The sequence below is a fragment of the Hippocampus guttulatus genome, chromosome 17 (assembly GCF_054856545.1).
Source record: "Hippocampus guttulatus isolate MCC_2025c chromosome 17, RoL_Hgut_1.0, whole genome shotgun sequence".
NCBI lineage: Eukaryota > Metazoa > Chordata > Actinopteri > Syngnathiformes > Syngnathidae > Hippocampus > Hippocampus guttulatus.
The window spans coordinates 12016746-12038335 of NC_141277.1; the positions used below are offsets into that span (position 1 = coordinate 12016746).

Sequence of the window (21590 nt, forward strand, 5' to 3'; positions counted from 1 at the left end):
TGGTCTCTTCCATTCAAATATCTTCTGACAAATAAAGTAAGGTTTGTTTGTTTTTTCTTCTTAATTATACACAGGTACTATCCTACCAAGCATTATCTTAAGTTCAAGAAAGACATCTGTGTCGATTGTTTGTTTCGTGGAATGTCCCCTGAAACGATGATTCACTTGTTCTGGCAATGTCCGTATACCAACAAATTTTGCAAAGATATATCCGGATTTATGATTGATTATGTTGACTCTGACTTTACTTCACTGGAAAAATATACTGTTTGGCTTCTTCAAAAATGACGGTTAAAAAAAACTAAACAAGTGGTCATTAAACATTTTATGATATTCTAGCTAACTTCCATATCTACAAATCTAAATTTAGTCATTCAAAAGCTATTTTCTTCATTTTTGAGGCAGAAACCAAAAAGTACTTAAATTCTACTTTGGACTCCAAAAACAAATAGCAGTTAAGATTGTGCTTTGTGTTTATTTAGAATTTTTGATATTTAGAATTTTTGATATCCCCTGGGTCTTTATACTGCATATGTATTCATAGCGTGTTTGGTTTGTTTTATGTGATTTGTAATTTGACTTGTTCAATAAAGATTATTATTTTTGAACAATGGATGCGGTCATCCAACGCAGGTTAAGGAAAGTGGCTAAAGGTGAGGAGATTTGACTTTCAGAAGAGCCCTTAAAACTCGCTTCAGCTGCCATAAAAAATGAGTAAATATTGTGTGAGTCATTGTGAGAGATATTTTTGTGTTCCAGAAAAGGTGTGTGGCTGAAGCGTTGCTGTATGTGGGGAGTGGCAAAAAAGAATGAATGTTTAATTCAATAAATGCCTCGAATTGTTTAATGATTTCAATATTTAATTAGTAAATTGAGATTTCATTTTTTAATAATTTCAACATTTAGTTATTTCAACGATCCCCAAACACACACTCTCTATCTCTCTCTCTCTCTCTCTCTCTTTCTCTCTCTCTCTCTCTCTCTCTCTCTCTCTCTCTCTCTCTCTCTCTCTCTCTCTCTCGCTGACGGATTACGTTGCAGGAAGGGGAGGGAGGTAAACATGGCGTCTGGACAGCAGTGGGTGTTGGTGGAAATGGTACAGGCGTTGTACGAGGTATTGTTGTCTCTGCTATACATTTTGCCGAACGGAATGTATGTAATTCGTGTGCTTTCCAACCTAATTATATTAATTTTTAGAAAATGTTGCGCCGTATGATAGTTGCTAACTTCCGGAGTCAAGAGGTACCTGAAGTCTTAATGTACTCTCAGTCTCAACCAATCGCGTGTTGGTTCTTGCGATTTTATGTCGTGTACGAACCTGTCAACGCCGAACGTGAATCTAAGGAGATTGCCGAATGCTTAGAAATGTTTCTAAGGACGTGGCTGGAAACAGTGGGAATGTAGTTAAATGCGTGAAATTATTGTCGGTCAAAACGTAATTTAACACGATGCGGAAATTGTTCCGCTTTACAGTTAGTGTGGATATAATTCATTTATTGTAACAATATACTGCAGAAACGAAGGGTACACACACGTATTATGTATCCTAAAATGGAGTATTGTATACGAGATTTTAGCTTATTTTTTTCATTTGTTTTTAAATTGTAAGACGCGTGACTGTTGTTCCTCACTTATCATTGGTCCGAGTCAAATTACATCCCGAGGCCCAAAACCAGGGATGTGCACCGACAGAGGTGCAAAGGTAGATTGTATCATACCCGTCCCCACGGGCCGGCCATAGGTGGCTTTGCCTGCCCACCAAGACGTTTGTGCCACCGACTTGAGGCGCATATCTCTAAAAATGAACGTCCCCCCCCCCCCCCCCCAATTTTATAATGAATAATAGTTGCTATTTTTTTTTTGTCAAAGTTTACCACTAAGACATTAAAAGTATAAAGAAATAATGTGATTTTGTCAGGACGGCATGGCTCAGTGGTAGATTGGTCGTTTCTCAACCAGTAGATTGGTCGTTTCTCAACCTGGAGTTTGATGTTTTGATCCCCGGCCGTTGCTGTCATGTCGGTGTCTATGAGCAAGACATGTACATATTTGTAGCTAAGAGCACAAGACACTGCGAATGAACATGGGACAAAACATAATCGTCAACAATCTTACACCACTTAATATCACAAAACTGCAATACATACCCAAGTGTTTGTTGACAACTGTACTTATGCCCACATCCATCTCTGAAAATATCACAATGATCGCCTCAATGTCAACTATTTTTTGGACAAAGCGTTTTCCACAAGAGGCAACATAAGCTTATTTCGTGAACTCCTCTATGGAAAGAAAAACACTTTTTGTCCATATAATCAGAAATATTGCGGTGATGTTGTAATATTTTCAGATATTAATTAATTGATTTCAGATATAAATGTCAACATATGTTGATGACTATTTTTGAGTTTTTGGCATCAGGTGACGTTTAGATTCCTTCATTATGTGTTTAGACTGTTGCTGGCACATCACACTATGGCAAGTGAAGAGGGACACATTACATTGGCGTCGGAAACTAAAGAGCCATTTGTACCTGTTTCATGAAAGAAACCATGGGAGCCACAAGCCCTTTTGAAATCAAACAGTTATATCAAACAGAGATATCATTTCCCCCCCCCTTTTTTTCTTTTCATTTCTGCTACAGACACTGCCTAGAGCCAGGTGGCCCTTCAATGTGATACATCAGCACGTCTGCCATATTGGATGTGGCCATTGTATTAGCCATAAATTGACAAATAATATTCATAAAATCAATTTAGAATGACAACACAATCAAAAGCAGTATATTAATCCAATGAGTTGTGGCATGATATATCTCCAAGGAGCAACCAAATGAGACATTCACAAAATCGCTTCACTTTGCCACACCCAATATGTATGTGTTGTCAAAAATACTCAAGGACTGCACAAATACAGTATGCTAGCATCTAATAAATAAGTCCCAATCTGAATAAACTTGCAGGGTTTTTTTTTTAATGTGAAACATATTTTAAAAATACATCAAACAAGCTATTGCTAAGCTCTATTAAATTCTGCCTTTACAACCAGGGAGCAATTGATACAGATGTGCCTCGTTCAGTGGCACCTCAGCCAGTTGGAGGAAACTGTTGTGATAGCTAATTGGCAGTAACTGCCCCATTCTCCGGATTGTATTTAATAGCCACTCTGAAATCAGTAAATCGGCATGCGACAAGTTCTGCAAAATAATCTTGAACTGTCTTCCTCAGGCTCCATCTTATCACCTCATTTTGGAGGGCATCCTCATTTTATGGATAATCAGGCTTCTCTTCTCTAAAACGTACAGGCTCCATGAGACGAATAAACTGACTGAAAAGGTAACAAATGCGTGTACATGGGTATGCGTGCAATCACATGTCACTCAACTACTCTTATTTGAACTTTGGGTTCATTCTTTGTTGCTCTTAACAGGAAAAGGAAGATCTTATTGAGGAGTGGCAGCCTGAACCTCTTGCTCCTACTATTTCCAAAGATTCACCCTACATTACCTACGATGTTGTCACAGGGTAAAAATTTAGCCAGCTGAGACTTGATGCTATAAGCGATTCTAGTCTTTGTAATTGGGCTCTTTGCACCCAATGCTGCGATTTCATATCAGTTCATATCAGGATAAAAGATTTCTCCTTTTTAGTTGGGTGAAATGATCATAGCCTCACATAAATAACTAATAAATAAATTTGCCTGAGGCAATCCTTTGATGCTCTGAACCAAGGTTCATTTGAAGTCCAAACTTTAGAGCCATGTTTCTCCCTCCGACTTTGGTAGATTTTCAAATTGTATGTCTGTTTCATTCCATTTGTGTTTTGATTTAGTGGATGATTGATTTTGATTGTTGAGAATACTGTGATAACATTATACTGCAATTGCAATATGCTTTCATCTTGGGGTTTTTTTGTTTGGTTTTTAACCACATAGCAGTTATCTCTTTTTTGATATTATCTTGTCATATTTTATTCCACATCTTGAATGACAGACCTCCCAGCCACAAAATCATCATCAATGGGAAAGAGTGCATTAACTTTGCATCATTTAACTTCCTGGGTCTCCTTGACAATGAACGAGTCAAGGTCAGTGTTTCAACTACGTTCATCCTTGTCAAACTACATTCTTGTCATACTCAAGATTGGAGCACAAGTTTTCTGTTGGGTAAAGTAATGTTCACTTAATCATGTCGAATTACATTACATTTTATTATTGCAGCAAAAGGCACTGTCATCCTTGAAGAAATATGGAGTCGGAACATGTGGTCCTAGAGGTTTCTATGGAACATTTGGTACATTATATATTTATATTTCTTTTCTTGCTCATTCTTTTGTTATTGTGTTCTAAAGCCCAGCAAAGTGTAAGATGCCCATTTGTGTCCTATGGTTGTCCTTGTGAAGCTGAAGTGAGCTCCCAGCCAGTGTTTTCAAACAACCCGGTTTCAACTTTCAGAGGTTACAATAACAGTGTTATCAATCTAGTTGACTGAAATCGCTCCGGTTTATTAACTTCCAGGGACGATTTCTCCCTATCGATGCAAATGTCCTTCTGGAAATGGATTTGGTAGTTCGTCAAATTAGTTCGTCGTCATTTGTGCATGGTTTTTCTGTCTATATGTTTCAAATATCGTAACTCCACTCTAGAGGACTACATACAATAATCTGATTCCGTTTTATTGTTAAGATTATATTCTATGAGTTCGGTACTGAGCTGCACAGCTATTTTCTTGTTTGTTGTCAAGAAGCAAATCCACAGTGCCTTGATAAAGTAATTGACCTTTGAATCACAAACTAGAATTTACAGTATTTTGAGATTTTATGCAACAGACGATCACAAAGTAGCACAGAATTGTAAAGTGAAATGAAAATGACATCTTGTTTTCTAAACTTTAGGCAAATATCAATCTGAAACAATTGTGCATTTGTGTTCAGCGGCACACGTGCATGCGTAGACACGCAAGCAGAACTGAGGCCCTTGAGGACTGAGTTTGGATGCTGATTTAATGCTTTTCAACAGCAGAAAGAGCCTTCTTTTCCTATTTTTTCTCTGTTATACATGAAACCTGTGACTCTTAATAATATGGAACAATCTGCTTCAGTAGTTTTCCCTCACTTGCGGTTAACTCGGAAAATAATTATCAAACCTATTTGAGATTGATGTCAGTTTTGGGAAGAGATGGGAGAAATGACAAAATTCAACATCAAAACTCAAACTCTAGAACCTTAAAATTCTATATGCATAATTTTATAAAATGGCGTCAACACTTTTATTTTCCCAGATGTTCACCTGGAGCTAGAGAGTCGGCTGGCCAAATTCATGAAAACAGAGGAAGCTATCATCTACTCATATGGCTTTGCTACTGTCGCTAGTGCGATTCCCGCTTACGCCAAGAGGGGAGATATCATCTTTGTGTAAGCACCACCTCTGCAGAATATACCGGAAAATCTATTGAAATTCTGACTGTAAATGATGCCAAATGAGTTGTTGTTGCAACGTTGAAGAGATTATGGAATTTTATTTTGAAAAGCAGAAGCACACTTGGTCCAGTGAAGTTTTGTGTAAACCTGAGCTAAGAATCTGGTTCATCATTTTGGTCTTGAACCATATGTCACATTGAACCTGACCTGAGTCCAAAGATCAGTGTGTGCTCAGTTCAAGTCTGGTACTCGGCCTCTGGCTCTGAAAACTAGTAATTTCCACTTCATCCCAGAGGAGGAGCGAACATGTTTGTGTCACTTAAATGGTATTGAAAATGAACGGCATTAGGAGAAAAAAAAACATTCTCCTCTGTATCATGACTTTAGGCGGCAATCATTTTGTAAAGTCTGTGATGTGCCTGTTTATTTGTTTGCAATGCCAGGGAAAGAAAGACTCAATTATCTGTTTAAGTATAAGCCATTTTATTTGGCTCAGTTGCTTTTATGTTCTTGGGTGCGACTTGGGGGAGACCCTTTTTGTTTGATATTTGTGATTGCCTATTGTCTATTTTTGTGTCATATAAGCCCATGTGGGTTAGGCGGCATTTACATCGCATCACACTCAATATGAAATATATTAAGGGTAACTCTTAAATGATCTATTTGTGCAAAAAAATATCCTACAGTGTTTTTGGCGATGTCGGCAATATAATGTCTGATTTTTTACATTGTAACTCCTGTTTGCACTTTTGCATTGCTTGAATTTGTTTCACAGAGGGACAAAGCCCTAAAACTAAGACATAAAGCCTTGCTTTAATTTCATTGTATTTTGTATTCAGGGATGAGGCAGCCTGCTTCTCCATCCAAAAAGGCCTCCAAGCTTCCCGCAGCTTCATAAAATACTTCAAGCACAATGACATGCATGACTTGGAGAGGCTTCTCCAGGAGCAAGAGTTGGAAGACCAGCAGGTTGGTGAGCGAGGCTACGGCAATATTTGTATATGACATTCTTGGTGAGTTTGAGGTAAAAGAAAAATTAATTCTTAGTTGAAAAGGATGCCAATTCACGCTTAGCAGCGATAACAACTTCAGCTGTTCTGGGAAGGCGTTCCACAAGTTCAGGGGTGTGTTAATGTGAGATCACACATTGATGATAGATGAGAAGGCCTGGCTCTCAATCCGCGCTTGAATTCATCCCAAAGATGTTCTATCCAGTTGAGGTCAGAACTCTGTTAAGGCTAGTCATTCATTTGGCCCACTCCTTGTGAGCAAACGTCTCTAGTTGTCTCAAGTTTGAAGGGTGCTTCTTTCCAGATGGCCCCGTTCCACAGTTCCAGAGGATTTAGATCAGGCCTTATAGAAAGCCACTTCAGAATAGTCCAAGATTTTTCTCCATGCCGTTCTTGGGCATTTTTAGCTGTGTGTTTTGGATGATTGACTTGTTCGAAGACCCATGTTAAACGAAGCCTACAGAGTCAGAGATACTGTTGCTAGCGCTTTGGTTTTCTTATTCTGAGCATTGCACCATCTGGTTGCTTTTGCCAGTGAATACTTCTTTCTATTGTAGATTGGTGGACTCCAAATTGTATTTTAGCCACGGGTTTTGGGTAGAAACACCCTGATGTCTCATCACTTTGGCATTGTTAGCGCATACTTGAATGAATAAGCCAAGACCAGCCAAGTTGTCACATGGTGATTGATTCTGATGATCAATTTTCAAGTTAAAATCAATAAATAGATTATCATGCGCAGAGAATAGAAGCTACAATAGTAGCTGCGGATGCGTTATGCGTCCACTAGATGGAGCTATGCTAAAGAGAATACCATACAATACAAATTTATATGGAGCTTTTGCAACTGCTTTAGCGAAGCGCTTTACAGAACATTTAAAATACCACATCCAAGATATCAGAGTATTGATCCCTATATAAGGCGCACCGGATTATAAGGCGCACTGTCGGCTTTTGAGAAAATTGAATGCTTTTAGGTGCGCCTAAATGTAGATTTGATGAACATGATTGGCTGTTTTTGTTGCAGAACCCTCGTAAGGCTCGAGTAACTCGCAAGTTCATTGTTGTGGAGGGACTGTACATCAACACCGCTGACATCTGTCCTCTTCCTGAACTGGTAATTGGAACATCGCACGGCGGCTATGCTGCACTCTCTCTTACTAAATGACGTGATGAAGTCATGCGCCTACTGTATATTTGTATTTTATAAATCATTGACTACTTTTTTGCAATTGACGCCAAAGTATCTCAGAAACTGCTCAATTACGCTTCTTTCCATTGCCTTAACTGACTTAAACAAGAGACTGTTGTCCTTGACAGCAACCTCGACCAGATAATGCTATCCTTGTCAGCAAACAATGTAGAGTGAACGCAGGAACAAATATTTGAATCTTATTGGTATGGAATCCTTTCGTGTGTAAAGTGCCAATGTCCTTCCTTGCTCTCGTCAAAAGTACGCTAAATACAAATGTTTAATGATATTCTTTTGGGAAATGAGTTATTGCTGTTAAAATGATGTCATAGATTGTTTTATGACACTGCATGGAAAGACAGTACTTTCTATACAAGTTTAAGCTTACAGAAACCTCTTTAAAATCTTTTTCTTTTCCATTTAGCTGCCCCTAATGACAATTGGTCCTGTGAAAATAAGGAACCCTAACATACTGTGTTGTATACTTGATATCTTAATTGCCTCTGGTAGGGTAGAATGGCTCAGTGCTAGAGTGGTCTTCTCCCAAATCAGAGAGGTTGTAGGTTTGATCCGGCCCTTGTGACCATGTCGAAGTGTCCACGAACAAGACACTGAACCCCCAGTTGCTCCTGATGGATTTATACATCCGTGGCGTGACATTTTTGAGAGGTAAACGGGTGGGACCTGCTCAATCCACGCAAGGCGAGTGCATAGGCCGCCCGGGTGCTGCGGGATCAACCTCCACGGGGACTCCGCCCCGGGGCACGGCGGTCAACAGCAGGATGCACTTCCCCCCGCCGTGGTGCACCACAAACGGCAATGGGTCAGCCTGTAAAGACTTGGGACGACGATGCGTTGCTCCCTGCCCGGAGCTCGCCGCTTCCCCTGGGGCCGCCGGAGAGTGCTCGCTGTGCCCTCTTGTCTTCACTCAGATTTCCTCGAGATTGGGCCCAGCGTTTGCCCCCTGAATCTCGATGCTTTGGGAGGCCTCATCCTGCAAACTCGCTCATGTCAACCTGTTTTTCTGCGTGTGTGTGGGTGCGTGAATATTTAAACTGCATTTTTGGAGACAGATTCACAGACTAATTGGCTCCCGGTGTTGCTGTTTTTTATCAAAATAACCTTGGACAAAAATGCATCTGTCTGCGCGACTACGCCTACGATAACATTCTAAGATTAGTGTGTCGCTTAGTAAGTGTCATATTGTAGTTACTGTTAACACATAATGTACGGTAGTAATTTTTACATAATTCATTCTGGGCTAATTTTTATCTTTTTTTTTTCTTTTTTTTACAATATTGTCATTCAGGTGAAACTAAAATACAAGTATAAGGTGCGGATTTTCCTGGAGGAGAGCATGTCTTTCGGTGTGTTGGGAGAGCATGGCCGAGGGGTCACGGAGCACTTTGGAGTCAAAGTAGGTACTTTCAATTTGAAGTTTCATGCAACTAATGTTCAGACGGTTTGTCACAGGTCTGAGGAAGGACTCTGTTCTAGTATTGGACTTCAGTCCAGAACTGTTCTCTGAAATGCTCCCATTTTCTTTTAGGCTGTGTTTGATTTTTCCTGTGGGGACTGACAACATACTTGTGTCTCATGTTTGTGCAGATAGAAGACATTGACTTGATCAGTGCTAACATGGAGAATTCTGTGGCCTCCATTGGAGGCTTTTGCTGTGGACGCTCTTTTGTTATAGACCACCAGGTAAATGCCTTCAAATGGGTATTTCTGTGAAATGTGTTAAACCCCACCCCCACCACGCCCACTGATGGCCATTGAATAAATAATTGAAATTTTTTGTTTAACTCATGGCACTGGATGAAAGAGTGAAATTTTAGCTCTCGAAATGAAACGTCTACAATTTCCATGGAAAGTGCGTTAATGACAGTTCTTAAGAGCAATGCTTGAAGTGGGCCAGAAGGCAACAGTACGCAGTACCAACACCTCTCACTTTTAGCCTCTAGCCTGGACTTGCCATGATCCCACGGTACCATCTCTTGTTCTATTTCTCTTTTCGTCTTTGTGATGCTCATATGACTCTTTCAGTAATTGGGATACCTCAAATAAAAAAATAATTGAGCATTTTTTTTCTGCCTCTTGTAACAACTTATTCGGTGTGTGCATCATCTTTTTGATGTCATTTAGATGTCAAGGAAGCTGCAAACATACTCATAACATAATATGCCGCCAATGCAAAGGCGAAATAAAAGCTGAGCTAATAATAAATATGGCAGTGCAATAGCCTGAGTCAGCTTTTGTTTGTAAATTGGCCTGGGCGGTGGCGTGACGACAAGCTTGACTCATCCTTTTGACATTCCGGCTTGCCCTGTCACAGTTTTGATCGCTGTTACATTCTTACCAAGAGCAACACAACACTATCCCAAAATCATATTCCCTCGTTAATTAAGGACGCCAAGAAACTGCAAGTTACTTACAGCCGTCATTTTAGGATGTGGCACAAGTCTCTGTAGTATTTATTGATGTATTTCTTATTTATCAATTGGATATTTCTTGTTTAATTAATCAACTTAATCTGCCTACTTTACCTGGCAACACTCAAATAATAGGAGTACTGCAGTGTCAGGAATTTGTTCAATGCGTCTGAAACAGGATGTTGTGATGACGCAAGCAAAAATAATTTAAAGCAAATCATCTTGCGTGCGAAACTCTGCTCAATCTGGCGCGGCAGAGACGGAGCTCTGGATAAGATTAGATTTAGAACAAAAGGATGGGGGTGGAAAAAAGATCCCACTTCATGACAGAATCCGCCAATTTATGTACTGTATGTATTTATTTGTTTTCTTAGCTTTTAAATGTATGATAATTTTTTCAGTTCTCGACATCTGTGAACTTATTTTTGGCTTTCACTTTCAGCCACAAATTTTCATTGTGGTGCATCCCTTCTCTACGACGCATTGCAGTTATTCATGTTCTCCAGTGACATGAGGTGATTCGGTAATAAGAATGCGTGTCTCGTTATTTTGCAGCGCCTGTCAGGCCAAGGCTACTGTTTCTCTGCATCCCTGCCTCCCATGCTAGCTGCTGCAGCCATAGAGGCCCTCAGCATCATGCAAGAGAATCCAGGTACACTTTTCTTTCTGTTCACAGCAGGCACTCTTGTGCCAAAATTACATGAGTTCTTGAGGCAAAAAAGTTCCTCTGGCCCATTCTTATTTTGGATCCACACTGCAGTAGAGGAACATTTATGTCGTGTATGCAAATCAGGCATGCGCTGCAGCAGTAGTAGATCAGTTTATTTGCATGTATGCCACCATTGTTACAATGCATTCTGGGTAGTGACCTAGAATGCTGTCTGCCCATATTGCTGTTCTCTGCCCAGCATGGCAAAATAAACTGCTACTCTCGTTGTAAAAAGTAGTCAAAATGCCACTGTGCGCAACTTTTGGATGTCATTTTCAATCAAAGGGAAATACAGTCATCAAAACGTAAGGAAAGGATGGAAGGAAGAAAAGAAAATGTTGGAAGGGATGCGGTTGGAAGAGTCACGCTGCCCAAAGACCCCCCCAGCTGTGTTCTCATCGTGTGTCTGGCTATAAACGCCACGGTTAAAATCAAATGCAGTGCCAACCATATTGACTTAAAAGGGGCCTAAATGCCCGTGAGTGATGAGTGAAAAGCATGGAAAAACACAAGTGACGTTCACTCCAAATCCGGGTTGCAGTGTCTGTTGAGCTCTCTGAAATCAGTGCGCCATTTTTCATTGAAACGGAAGCATATTCCACCGACACCCTTTGACTGCCCTGATAGCACCATAATGAGGTCCACCCGGTGAAATACAACTACAGTGTTAGTTGGAATAATGTAAGAGTCATTTTAAAAGATGACATGCCCTTGTAACATTTCGGCTGGATTGTGGAAATGCAGTTTATTTTGCAGTCAGCCAGTCCTCCCTCAGCTGTCTCCAGTTGGTCCAAAATGCTGCTGCTCACCTCCTAACTGGTGCTCGTAGGAGGGAGCACATAGAGTAACTCCAATTCTGGCCTCCCTTCACTGGCTCCTTGTACTTTCAGGGCGCAGCAATGGTTGTTTTAAAATGCTCTATAAATAAACTTGAGTTGACTGACTGAGAATCAAATAAATATTTCACCACTCTAACCTTACTTGCTTTTTGTCAGTAGTACAAACAAGTCGATCATTCCAATGCCTAATAAGCTGGTTAACACCTCTTGCTAGCAGACTGCAGCTAATAAATTAACATATCGTCGCTGTCCTGTGAAAAACACAAATGACTATTTTTGTCATTTAAAAATTTTTACGTTCATGGGATGTCCGCATTTTGGCAGTGTACCAGAAGCAAGCTCATTAAGTGAAACGTTGGCTTTCAAGTCAAGGTACCGCGATACCGGTTCACTGTTACAATACCCTTTAGAGAGTTTTTGCAAGTCCCATTAGGTCATCTTGATACATCGAAAATGTGACAAGTTTAAAAAGACTGAGCGTTTGTGCTCTGATTTGCAGACATATTCACCATTCTGAGGAAGAAATGCGCATATGTTTACAAAGAATTAAAAGGGTAAGTATTCTACCATTATTATTTCTTCAATTTCAAGTCATCACACCGATTCAGTCCACTCTCTTTTATGAAACTACACTGGAATGATAGAAGTCTGCCTGATGGACGTTTTTCCAAAATTGCTTACACTGACTACATATTTTCTGCCTACTGATTCAGTTTTCCCCGAATTCTCTCACAACCTTTGGGTCCTGATTTTCTCAAACTTAGAAGCACTCAGTCAACTTATTTAATGGTTGACAATGAGTCACAGTGTTGTTTGGTGACATCCTATGTGAACACACATGGACCAGACGAAGCAAAGGAGAGAGAGTTGTTTTAGCAGGTTAGAAAGAAAATTATACATACGCATTCTAAAGGCAACGTCGACAAAACCGTCTTGCTCCAAGCAACTTGATGTTCCTGTGACACCATCATTTTTTCTTTACCGCCCACCCAAATAAGGCCTAAACATGGACCAGACGAAGCACGACCTTGAATTTATCGGCCGTGGATGCAAACAGAAAGAACAGCGGGAAATAAAATCAAAATGTCTCAGACACAATCTAGCATTTGTCTATTGTATTGCAGAATTCCAGGGTTGAAGTTGGTCGGAATGCAGTTTGCCCCCGCTCTTCACCTGCAGCTGGAGAACAGTTCGGGCTCTCGAGAGTCTGACATGCAGATGCTGCGCTCAATTGTAGATTATGTGAGTTCCTTTTTGTTTTCTCATGAAATGTATCATAACGCCTCTCCTCGATGATACTGAAAGACCATTTCCTCTTTTCATCCCTTCTTTCCTAGACCTCTTTCTTTTTAAGTAAAGCGTGCGTAAAGACAGTTGTACGGTCAAGATGATGTCACTGAGTTCATCCTCGATGCTGGGGAGTCTCATGTGGTTTTTGCGCCATACCCTGTTGATAATCATGACAATTCCATGTCCAGTTCCATTTAATTTGAGTCATATTTGTACCAAATATTTTAGTCGGACCGAAAATGTTGGTCTTCAAGTTGTGCAAGTTGAGACAGACATTTGTTTTGTGTAACTCATCCAAATTTCCATATTTTGGTTGTTAGTGTATGGAGAGGCAAGTGGCACTGACCCTTGCCCGATACCTCGAAAAAGAGGAGCGATATCCCCCTCCGCCCAGGTAAGATCACTCTTGATACCACAATTCCAGTCGATGGGGTGGCAGAGTTTAACTCTTTTAGGGACAGCGGTAACTACAGTGGACCGCTTATCAGGTTACAGGGTGCACGACAGGGTTAAACAACAAATATCTGTTATTCCTCGTGTCCTCAGCATCAGAGTGGTGGTGACCATCGAACAGACGGAGGAGGACATCCTGAAGGCCAAGTCGTGTATCCAGGAAGCCGCTTTAACATTACTTAAATAAATGTGTATTTTTATTTTTTTACCTACTGATGTCACTGGACCTCTTATTATCCATTATTTGGACTGAATAGTGTGGATGACATGGAGTAACTCACCCACATTGTGTGCACACTTAAATCCTATCTCTTTTTAATTTTTCTCCTCCCCTCTCAGAGTTTTGCATATCCTTTCCATGAATGTCGACTGAGAGCTGAGACCAATAAAGGAAAATGACTCGTGAAGCTGCAATGCCAATGTTACTCTTTGAAGAAATTGACAGCAGTTTGTACATATTTTGTTGCAGATTAAAATGCTCCAACATCTGGAATTGACACACTGACAGTTGTTTGTTCATTCAGCACAAACATTCACGGCTTGGCTTCTTGAGCACCTGACCATGTTTTTGTCTTTTGTGTCTTTCATCTTACTTTTTAGTTATTGTATATTCAACAAAGTTTTTCTACTAAGCCAATTATCGAAAAACGAAACATTAATATATAAAATAAAGGTGTTATTTCTGCCAGAAATGTGAAATGTTTCTTTCTTGAGCTGTTCTCTGTTGATTGACAAATTTTTCAATTTGTCAAACAAAATGTACATTTGCCTTTATTGGGATTTTTTTTCGTTGAGCTTTAACTGTACCGTATTACACCACATATTTAGGGAGAGTCCGAAATTATCCTTAGTCCTTGTGTTAAATCCACACACTTGGGAGCAGAGCCCTCATTTTTTATGTGACAAGTACAAAACGACAATTGCATAAACGTTGTTCCCTTTTTAGTTCCCTAGTGTGCTTCTTATTTTGTTTTGCTTTTTGGATGCAATGTCCAATATTTCATTGTTCACGTTTGTTAATTGTCCTTTTTCCTCTTCAAATAGACACAGGAAGTACGACTCAAGAGCGAACAGAAAATAGCACAGTGAAAATGCATCATCTATTGGTAAAATTACTGTACTACAACAGGAGGCTATTGACAACTGCCTGTTTGCCAGAAAGGTTTTGATCAAGATTGCATCAGTAGACAAAAAAAAAAGCTACTCCAGCTCTCGCTCCCTGTGCCAGTTCTGGCAGCGACTATAAAAATCAGTCTCTCATTCAAAAGACACAAAACATTCATTTGTAATCGGACTGATTCAGGAAGACTATTTACTGGAAATATTCTCTATTTATATGGAAAAACTGAACGTGTAAAGAAGAAAAGTAGGAGGTTTACAATAACATTTGTGTTCTAAGGTAGATTGAATCTTCAAGTACAATAAAGGTAGGATATCTTGTGGAAATGTATTGCATTTACCACTATTTGTACAGTTGTCATCGCATTTTTACCCAGAAGATGGCAGCAATTTATTTAAACAGATTTGTGAAAAAGAACATCGACAGACATTAAACGCATTGGCAGAAGTTGGTCATCTTTAAAAACAGTTTGGCATGCGTGGATGAATTATGCGCTACATAACCAAGCACTAAATCAACATTACGCCATTTTCTTAAAAATTACGTTTTCATCCTTTTAGGAGTCTAAAGATAACGACCTCAATCGCGTTGTGAAGTTTTTTTTTATTTTCAGCGTGACCGCTTGTAATTTTGAAATCAGTTTTCCGCTGGTGTTTTAAAATGTTTCATTGGCACCGACTACAACTTCGCGCGGCCCTTTTAACACATTTAAACAGACATTAGTTTGCTTTACGCAACTCCGTTTCTGTTGCAGCCCTCCTGCTGTGAATAAGCTGCAACATTCACTGACCGACCAGCCCCCAATACCCGCACCCGCGCACGCACACAAGCGCACGCACGCCGCGTTCAAGAACGCACGCATCTCTGTTGCAGACTTTCAGCTCGTGGAGCCCACTCGAGCAGCCGTGGGATAGCCCCGCAGCCCGAAACGCTACTGTGTTCACCGTAAAGACCCGCATCTCATGTGGAGCTCCATGCCTCACCACCACCATATGCGGAGATTGTGCGCTCTGTCCCGGCCCAGTCGCTGAATCGGAACGGCAAAAGCGAGGATCGTAGAAGAGGAACACAAGGTTTCTAAAACTGGATGATTCTCCACTCGGTTATTATTATTTTCAAATATATTTTTCCGAGGAACGTCTGGCGCTATGGCGAACTTCTTGAGGAATTTGCTTTGGGTGTTTTTCTGGGGGTCAAACCTGAGATGCTACGGTAAGCCTACAATCACATTTAATTTGAAGGAAAACTGATGCCCTCTGCGTCGTGTAACAGAAGAATATTAAGTTGCTCCTGCGAGATGGTCAAGACAATGATTCCACAAAAGTTTCGAAAGTTTTATTCCTGTTTACTTGGTAAAGATTAAGAACAGTTCCATATGTTTCTCGGGACGTGACGTGAAGTTTTAAATACAAATCCGGGTGGGGTTTGGTCCCCACAGGGTTTCTTTAACAAGTAAACGCTTATTGTTGACATGTGTTTCGAGCTCTTTTTCCGGAGGTGCTTGTGTCGGCCTGAAAGGGCGACTGTGTAGTTGTCATGTTAATTGCACACATAGCTCCAGGTGATTTCGACTCTTTGTCCTCCCATGTTAATTAATTTATCCTCTGGGGGTGGGGTGGGGGGTCCTGCAGAGATTTCCTGTTTTCAGCTCAGGCTTTGAGGACTCCCCATTTGGTATGAAATGAAAGGAGCATGGGAGCAGGGCTTGGGGGTCTAAACCAAGAGCACCCCTCCCCCTTTATCCTCTTTTAGTTGTGCAAGTAGACGTTTTTTCAATTACTTTAGTGTATACAGTACCTCAATGAGCTGAGGTTTACTTACTACAAGGTGGTGTGTTATGATGTACAAGGTTAGAAGATCAAGACCACTTATGGTTGACTTGGTGTTCACACAGTCGACCACACACTCATCGCTTTTTCTACAATGTCCAAATCACACCATTATAGTATCACAGCAGTCAACTGTCTTTATTTCAAATTAGACTGGAAAACATTTTATTCTCTGATATTGGTTGACCTCTGATTTGTTTGAATTTAGAATTTATTAATAGAGCCTGCCGCTCGCGGGCTAGCAAAATCTCTTGCCTGCCCACTTGCTAGCCCACGCACCAGTGTTGTCCATTTAGTCGCCGGCTCACACGGTATTGTGTTGTGTGTGAGCCCACATGATAAAGCCAACTAGCGGGCTAACACGGTGGTGAGCTAGTGGGCTTGCGGGCTAGCAGGCAGACCATTGGCTAGGTCCTCTGGAATGACGGTGCTCAGTACCTATAAAGCAGTGGACCGACTAATGCCAGAAAGCACAAGTGATACAAAAAAATCATGACGACTGAAATGGTGACAGAAAGTTGAATGCTATTCAGAGCAACCTTGATTTAACAAACTAACAGCGGGAGGTCTGTTGAAGTGCGAGTCAACCCCAAAAATGTCTTTACAATAAGTTCTATTCAGACCAACTAGCCTAAACACAGCATTCTGGTTGATATTGCGTGTGTGGAACATGAGTTAAGGTGTAAAATGCACCCGATTTTGTCCACCTCAGGGGGCGGCCATTTTGCCACTTGCTGTCGACTGAAAATGAGATCACAGTTGCTTAGGGCTTAGGTAACAACCAATCATAGCACAGCTTCAGAAAACAGATGAGATGGGATTGGTCATTACCTGAGCCCTGAGCAACTGTGATGTCATTTTCAGTTCACAGAAAGTGGCAAAATGGCTGCCTCCTCAGATGACTAAAAACAGGTGGATTTTTCTGCTTAATTTATATTCCACAATTGCAATATTTATCAGAATGCCACATGTAGACGAGTGGAGGAGCAGAGAACATATTTTGGGCTTGACTTCCCCTTTTTAAGGCCAATGTGATGTATATTTTACCTAAATAGATCAAATCTTCACATGGAAATTAATTTTACAAAACCAAGACAAAGAACAGCAGAAGTCAGACTTGCCTACAAAATCCCAGTTCCCTTATCATGGGTCTGTACAGAAATGCTGCTTCACTGCCTCACTCCTTCTGTTCAGAAATGTGTTGTTCAAATGTGCAATTCGGTTATGGAGAGTGCTCCAAAAAAGAAGTGCCCGGTGTGTCAGGCACTACAGATGGAAGCAGTTAAAGCACAAGATGCTGCTTGGTTTATAACATAGCGTGCATTTGGACATTAGTGAGAGGGAAGTGCGCTCTGGCTCTCCGAACACAAGTATTCTTGGTGCAGTGCTATTAGAGCATCAGAGTAAAAATTTCAAGGAGTTCCGGTTGCAATCGAAACTTCCGCTTGTAACTACGGAAGCGTTTTAATACTAACAATAGTCCCTCAGATTTATATTGCACTTTTCTAGCCACTCAAAGACATTACACAGTGTATACATTATTCACTCAGTCACTCACACATTCACACTGTAGCCATAGCTGCCCTGCGGTAGGCTGACGGAAGGGTGGCTGCCAGCGCGCACCTATGGCCCCTTCGACCACCACCAAATATTCACAACCAGCCGTACACCAGTGTAAGTGAAACTGAAGGAAAGGTTGATCAAGTGATGAACAAGGATACAGCATCAGACAAAGCGGGAATCCAACAGTGGACCATCTGGGTTTTGGCATTCTTCTTTTTAGTTTAAAATGACTTACCTTGACTAGAATCCTGTGTCACATTATGGGCTAAGGTAGAATCCTGGTTGGTTATTGTGGCTTTTGCTGATGTAAATTGTACATCCATGTCGCGGCCGCATGTCGGCGACTAACTTATGTCGCACATTAATTGCCAAAACGACTACTTCATCTTCTATTTCTTCTTTGACTTTCTTTTGGCAGTTGGCATATACCTTTGTTGCATTCCTACCACCTTCTTCAGCATGCTGTCAAGAAGGATACCTCATTTTCTTCCTCCATTTCTTCTTCTAAAGTCTGTCAGTTCGCAAATACTTTTGGTGGTGGTGTGCTGGTAGAAAGAAGGTGGCAGTAAGTCAACACGATTCAAGAAGATACATTTGGGGTGCCAATCAAAGCTCCAATTGTAAAATGGGGTTGCATCAGGCTGAAATGTCCTATTCCCCAGTTTGGTAAAAGTATACCCCCCCCCCCCCCCCCCCACACACACACACACACACACAAATCAACTGTGTTGGTGAGTTGGAATTTGGAAGTGTTTATTTTTAAAGAAATTATTGACGAATCTCAAGTCTTGAAAATGGCTTGCCCTCTTTGACGATGCAATGTCAATTGTTGAACAAACATGCTGTTTTGGGTGTCTCTGGGGGTACGAGGATTCCGCCCCAGGCCAGCGATATACAAGTCATACCCGAATAGACGTCGCAGGACCAAAGATGAAAAAAGGGTGATTTATAGTCTGAAAAATGTAGTCATGAAGTGCTTGTGTTTAGCGCTTGTCATTTGATGGCTAGTAAGGTTTGCACTATTAGCCATAAAGTTAGTTGTCATCTCCAGATCCAACATTCTTCCCTATTTCACAATGTTCAGTAATCCACATGGCATCTGTTTTAACATTGCATCATCGCTGTTGCTCATTTCAATGTAATTTGCGGTTGTATTTCTCACTTGCTCATCTCCTAACACGAAGCAAAAAGCAAACCACATGCAGACTTATCCTTATGTAGACAGAATTAACCTCTCCGGCTAAATTGAGGCTCTGTGAAATTCGCTGAAATGTTTCACATTCTGAAATCTACATTTTAAGTATATTTACAATTTGTTGTCCCCCAAATCGTCACGTAAATCTGTGAGAAAGATTCGAATGTTAAGTTCATAAAGTGAAATCCGAGCAGATGGAACGAGTTAAAAGTCAAACCATCAGCTGTAGACAAAAAAAAAAGTATAAGTTAATTAATAAGCAGTCACTACAGTATGACTCACCCATTTGGGTTTCTGAGTCGAGCTGCTGGTGGTGGTTGAAATGAGACCGGATTCTCTTCCTTTACTGTGGGGGGCGTACAAGGAGAGCACTACTGTTGTCCCTGTAATCATCTGGAACCAAAGTCTTCGGGGAATGCTTTAAACCAACCCCCAGGCATAGTAGTAACAGTTTATACATAAAGAAAAAGCTGGGTATCATTGCTAATTTAACAAAAGGAAAATATTCAATATGTTGGCCATTGAGGAATTCTGTTGGGTTAAAAAAAAACACGTCACAGTCAACTTGTTTAAATGTCCTGTCTCTTGTAAAACAGGGTGACGCAACATGCATTCTTTCAAGGAGGGTTGCCTCTCTTTTAATAATCATCATGTCTATAAACACTTGGACGTTACTTGCTAAAACTAGATAGCACATCTCTGATATTAAATGTGTCCTCAAGACTGGGAGGGCTAATAGTTTTCGGAAAGGGTTTGAAAGGCGCACAAAACTGCTGCTTGAGTACATATGAAAAGACCACTCACCTTTTTGCTGAATGCACTCCAAAAAAAAGTTACACTCTAAAAACTTATTCTGGAAGAATGTTGCACACCAATGAAAACTTGCAGAACACAGCAACACTGAAGGCCTGTGGAGTTTTTGAACCGCACAGTACATCTAAACGTATAAAGTGAGGCCAATTGATTTTTGGTGACTAAAAATTAGGTTTGACATCGAAAGATGAATATGAGACAAGGCATCAACATGTCACTTTTTTAGTTACTTACATCAGAATCGGGTAAACAACCTTAAAACGTAGCATTGAGTAACGAGTGTCGACATTCGGCCCTATTCAAATAGATGTAGTTGGACATCTGGCAAACATACCAGCTAGTCGCACGTTACAATGCCTTGCTGGCATGAAAAGTGGGCGGGTCCAAACAATAGGTGCTAAGTTGTCTATCAGATACAGATGTAAATGCTGAATCTGGGAATAGAAGATCATGTTCACCTCAATGTCTTTAGTCTCCAGCAAAGGTAAAGGCATTTGCCTCATGGTTACTTTTGGAGGGGTTTGTATACAGCCAACCTTGTAGGAACCTTCCTGTCCCCAAAGGGGACTAATTCCTGAAATTTTGAACAAGGTTGTAAAAAAAAAAAACACCTGTCCTCATGGGACTAAAAACAATACGAAATGTAATCAAGAATAAATTAAGAGCCTGGATATCTGGATTCTCTTGCATGGTTTTGAGGATATCTGGGGGGGAAAAAAATCAATTTGGCGTCATACTTGTCAAAGTCCTTCCGTTGTAGTTACAGTCTTTGTCTTGGAATCAAAAGAGGCACTAAACTGCAGGACTGGATTCATTTATACTGTGGATAGACCATACCATTATCTTTACAAAGGCAGAACTTTGAAACAACTCTTGTATTATTCACATTAAATTTGTTTGCCCACTTGATATTTAAATTAAAATACTTTCTATGAAATAACTAGAAAAAACCCACAGCTTTATACGCAGAAAAACAAATTGTGGTTGTTTAATTGAAGACTATAAATTGTCTGTACCTCGAAAAAGAAGGGTCTGATGGATTTACAAAAAAAAAAAAAAGACATTGGTTGTGTCAGGAAGGATTCCACCAGCATCGACAGAGATGGCAGTCTTTGAACAAAAATATATTTATTTATAAAAACGCAAGACCGAAAAAGTAAAATGAAGGACGCTGGTAACAAGAAAACGTGAAAAGGCTCGAACAAACCAAAGGCAAGGGCCAAGAAAAGCGTAAATTGCTTGTCAACTCAAAAGAGAATCCAATACACAAAGAACATAAACCGAGAATACACAACAAGAATACTTACAGAACAAAAATACTATGAATTACAAGGCAAAGGCTTGAGAATACCAAGAAGGTCCAGATAATTGAAGCACTTGGGGACGGCATCATGAGCAAGGTTTAATAATCCGACAGCCAGTTGGTGGCATGGCATGGCTTTTAAAGGAGGCCAGATTCGGGACAGGTATGACTCGTGAGTCAGGATCATGACAGTTGGCATGCATTATGTTCCACCAACATACATGTGTTTATTTTGCACAATATGATTTTAATGGATGCAACCGACGTCAATACTTTCTTATTTGTAAATACAACAGACTTTTTTTTTTTCAGTGGAGGTGGCAGTTTTTCCTGGGATAGTTTTAATGCACCATCCACTCATCGATCCATTTTCTGATCCAGTTTTCCTCACAAGGGTTGCGGGTATACCGGAGCCTATGCCAGCT

At 40.5% G+C, this 21590-nt stretch overlaps 2 protein-coding genes across 2 annotated transcripts in view; both read left to right on the forward strand.

Annotated features, from left to right (window-relative positions):
• The first annotated feature begins 1046 nt into the window (after positions 1 to 1046).
• Positions 1047 to 13847, forward strand: sptlc1 (serine palmitoyltransferase, long chain base subunit 1). Its single transcript, XM_086135458.1, has 15 exons — positions 1047 to 1114; positions 3228 to 3335; positions 3430 to 3524; positions 3992 to 4085; positions 4219 to 4291; positions 5279 to 5411; positions 6257 to 6386; positions 7455 to 7544; positions 8929 to 9036; positions 9228 to 9323; positions 10607 to 10703; positions 12099 to 12153; positions 12724 to 12841; positions 13210 to 13283; positions 13436 to 13847. The coding sequence occupies exons 1-15, from the start codon at positions 1061 to 1063 to the stop codon at positions 13527 to 13529; spliced, it is 1419 nt and encodes a 472-aa protein (XP_085991584.1). The 5' UTR covers positions 1047 to 1060; the 3' UTR covers positions 13530 to 13847.
• Positions 13848 to 15349: 1502 nt separating this feature from the next.
• ror2 (receptor tyrosine kinase-like orphan receptor 2) overlaps positions 15350 to 21590 on the forward strand; it is a 61450-nt gene continuing 55209 nt past the window's right edge. Inside the window, exon 1 of the mRNA XM_086135570.1 lies at positions 15350 to 15674. Within this exon, the coding sequence (XP_085991696.1) occupies positions 15611 to 15674 (64 nt within the window). The 5' untranslated portion in view covers positions 15350 to 15610. The remainder of the gene's footprint in view (positions 15675 to 21590) is intronic.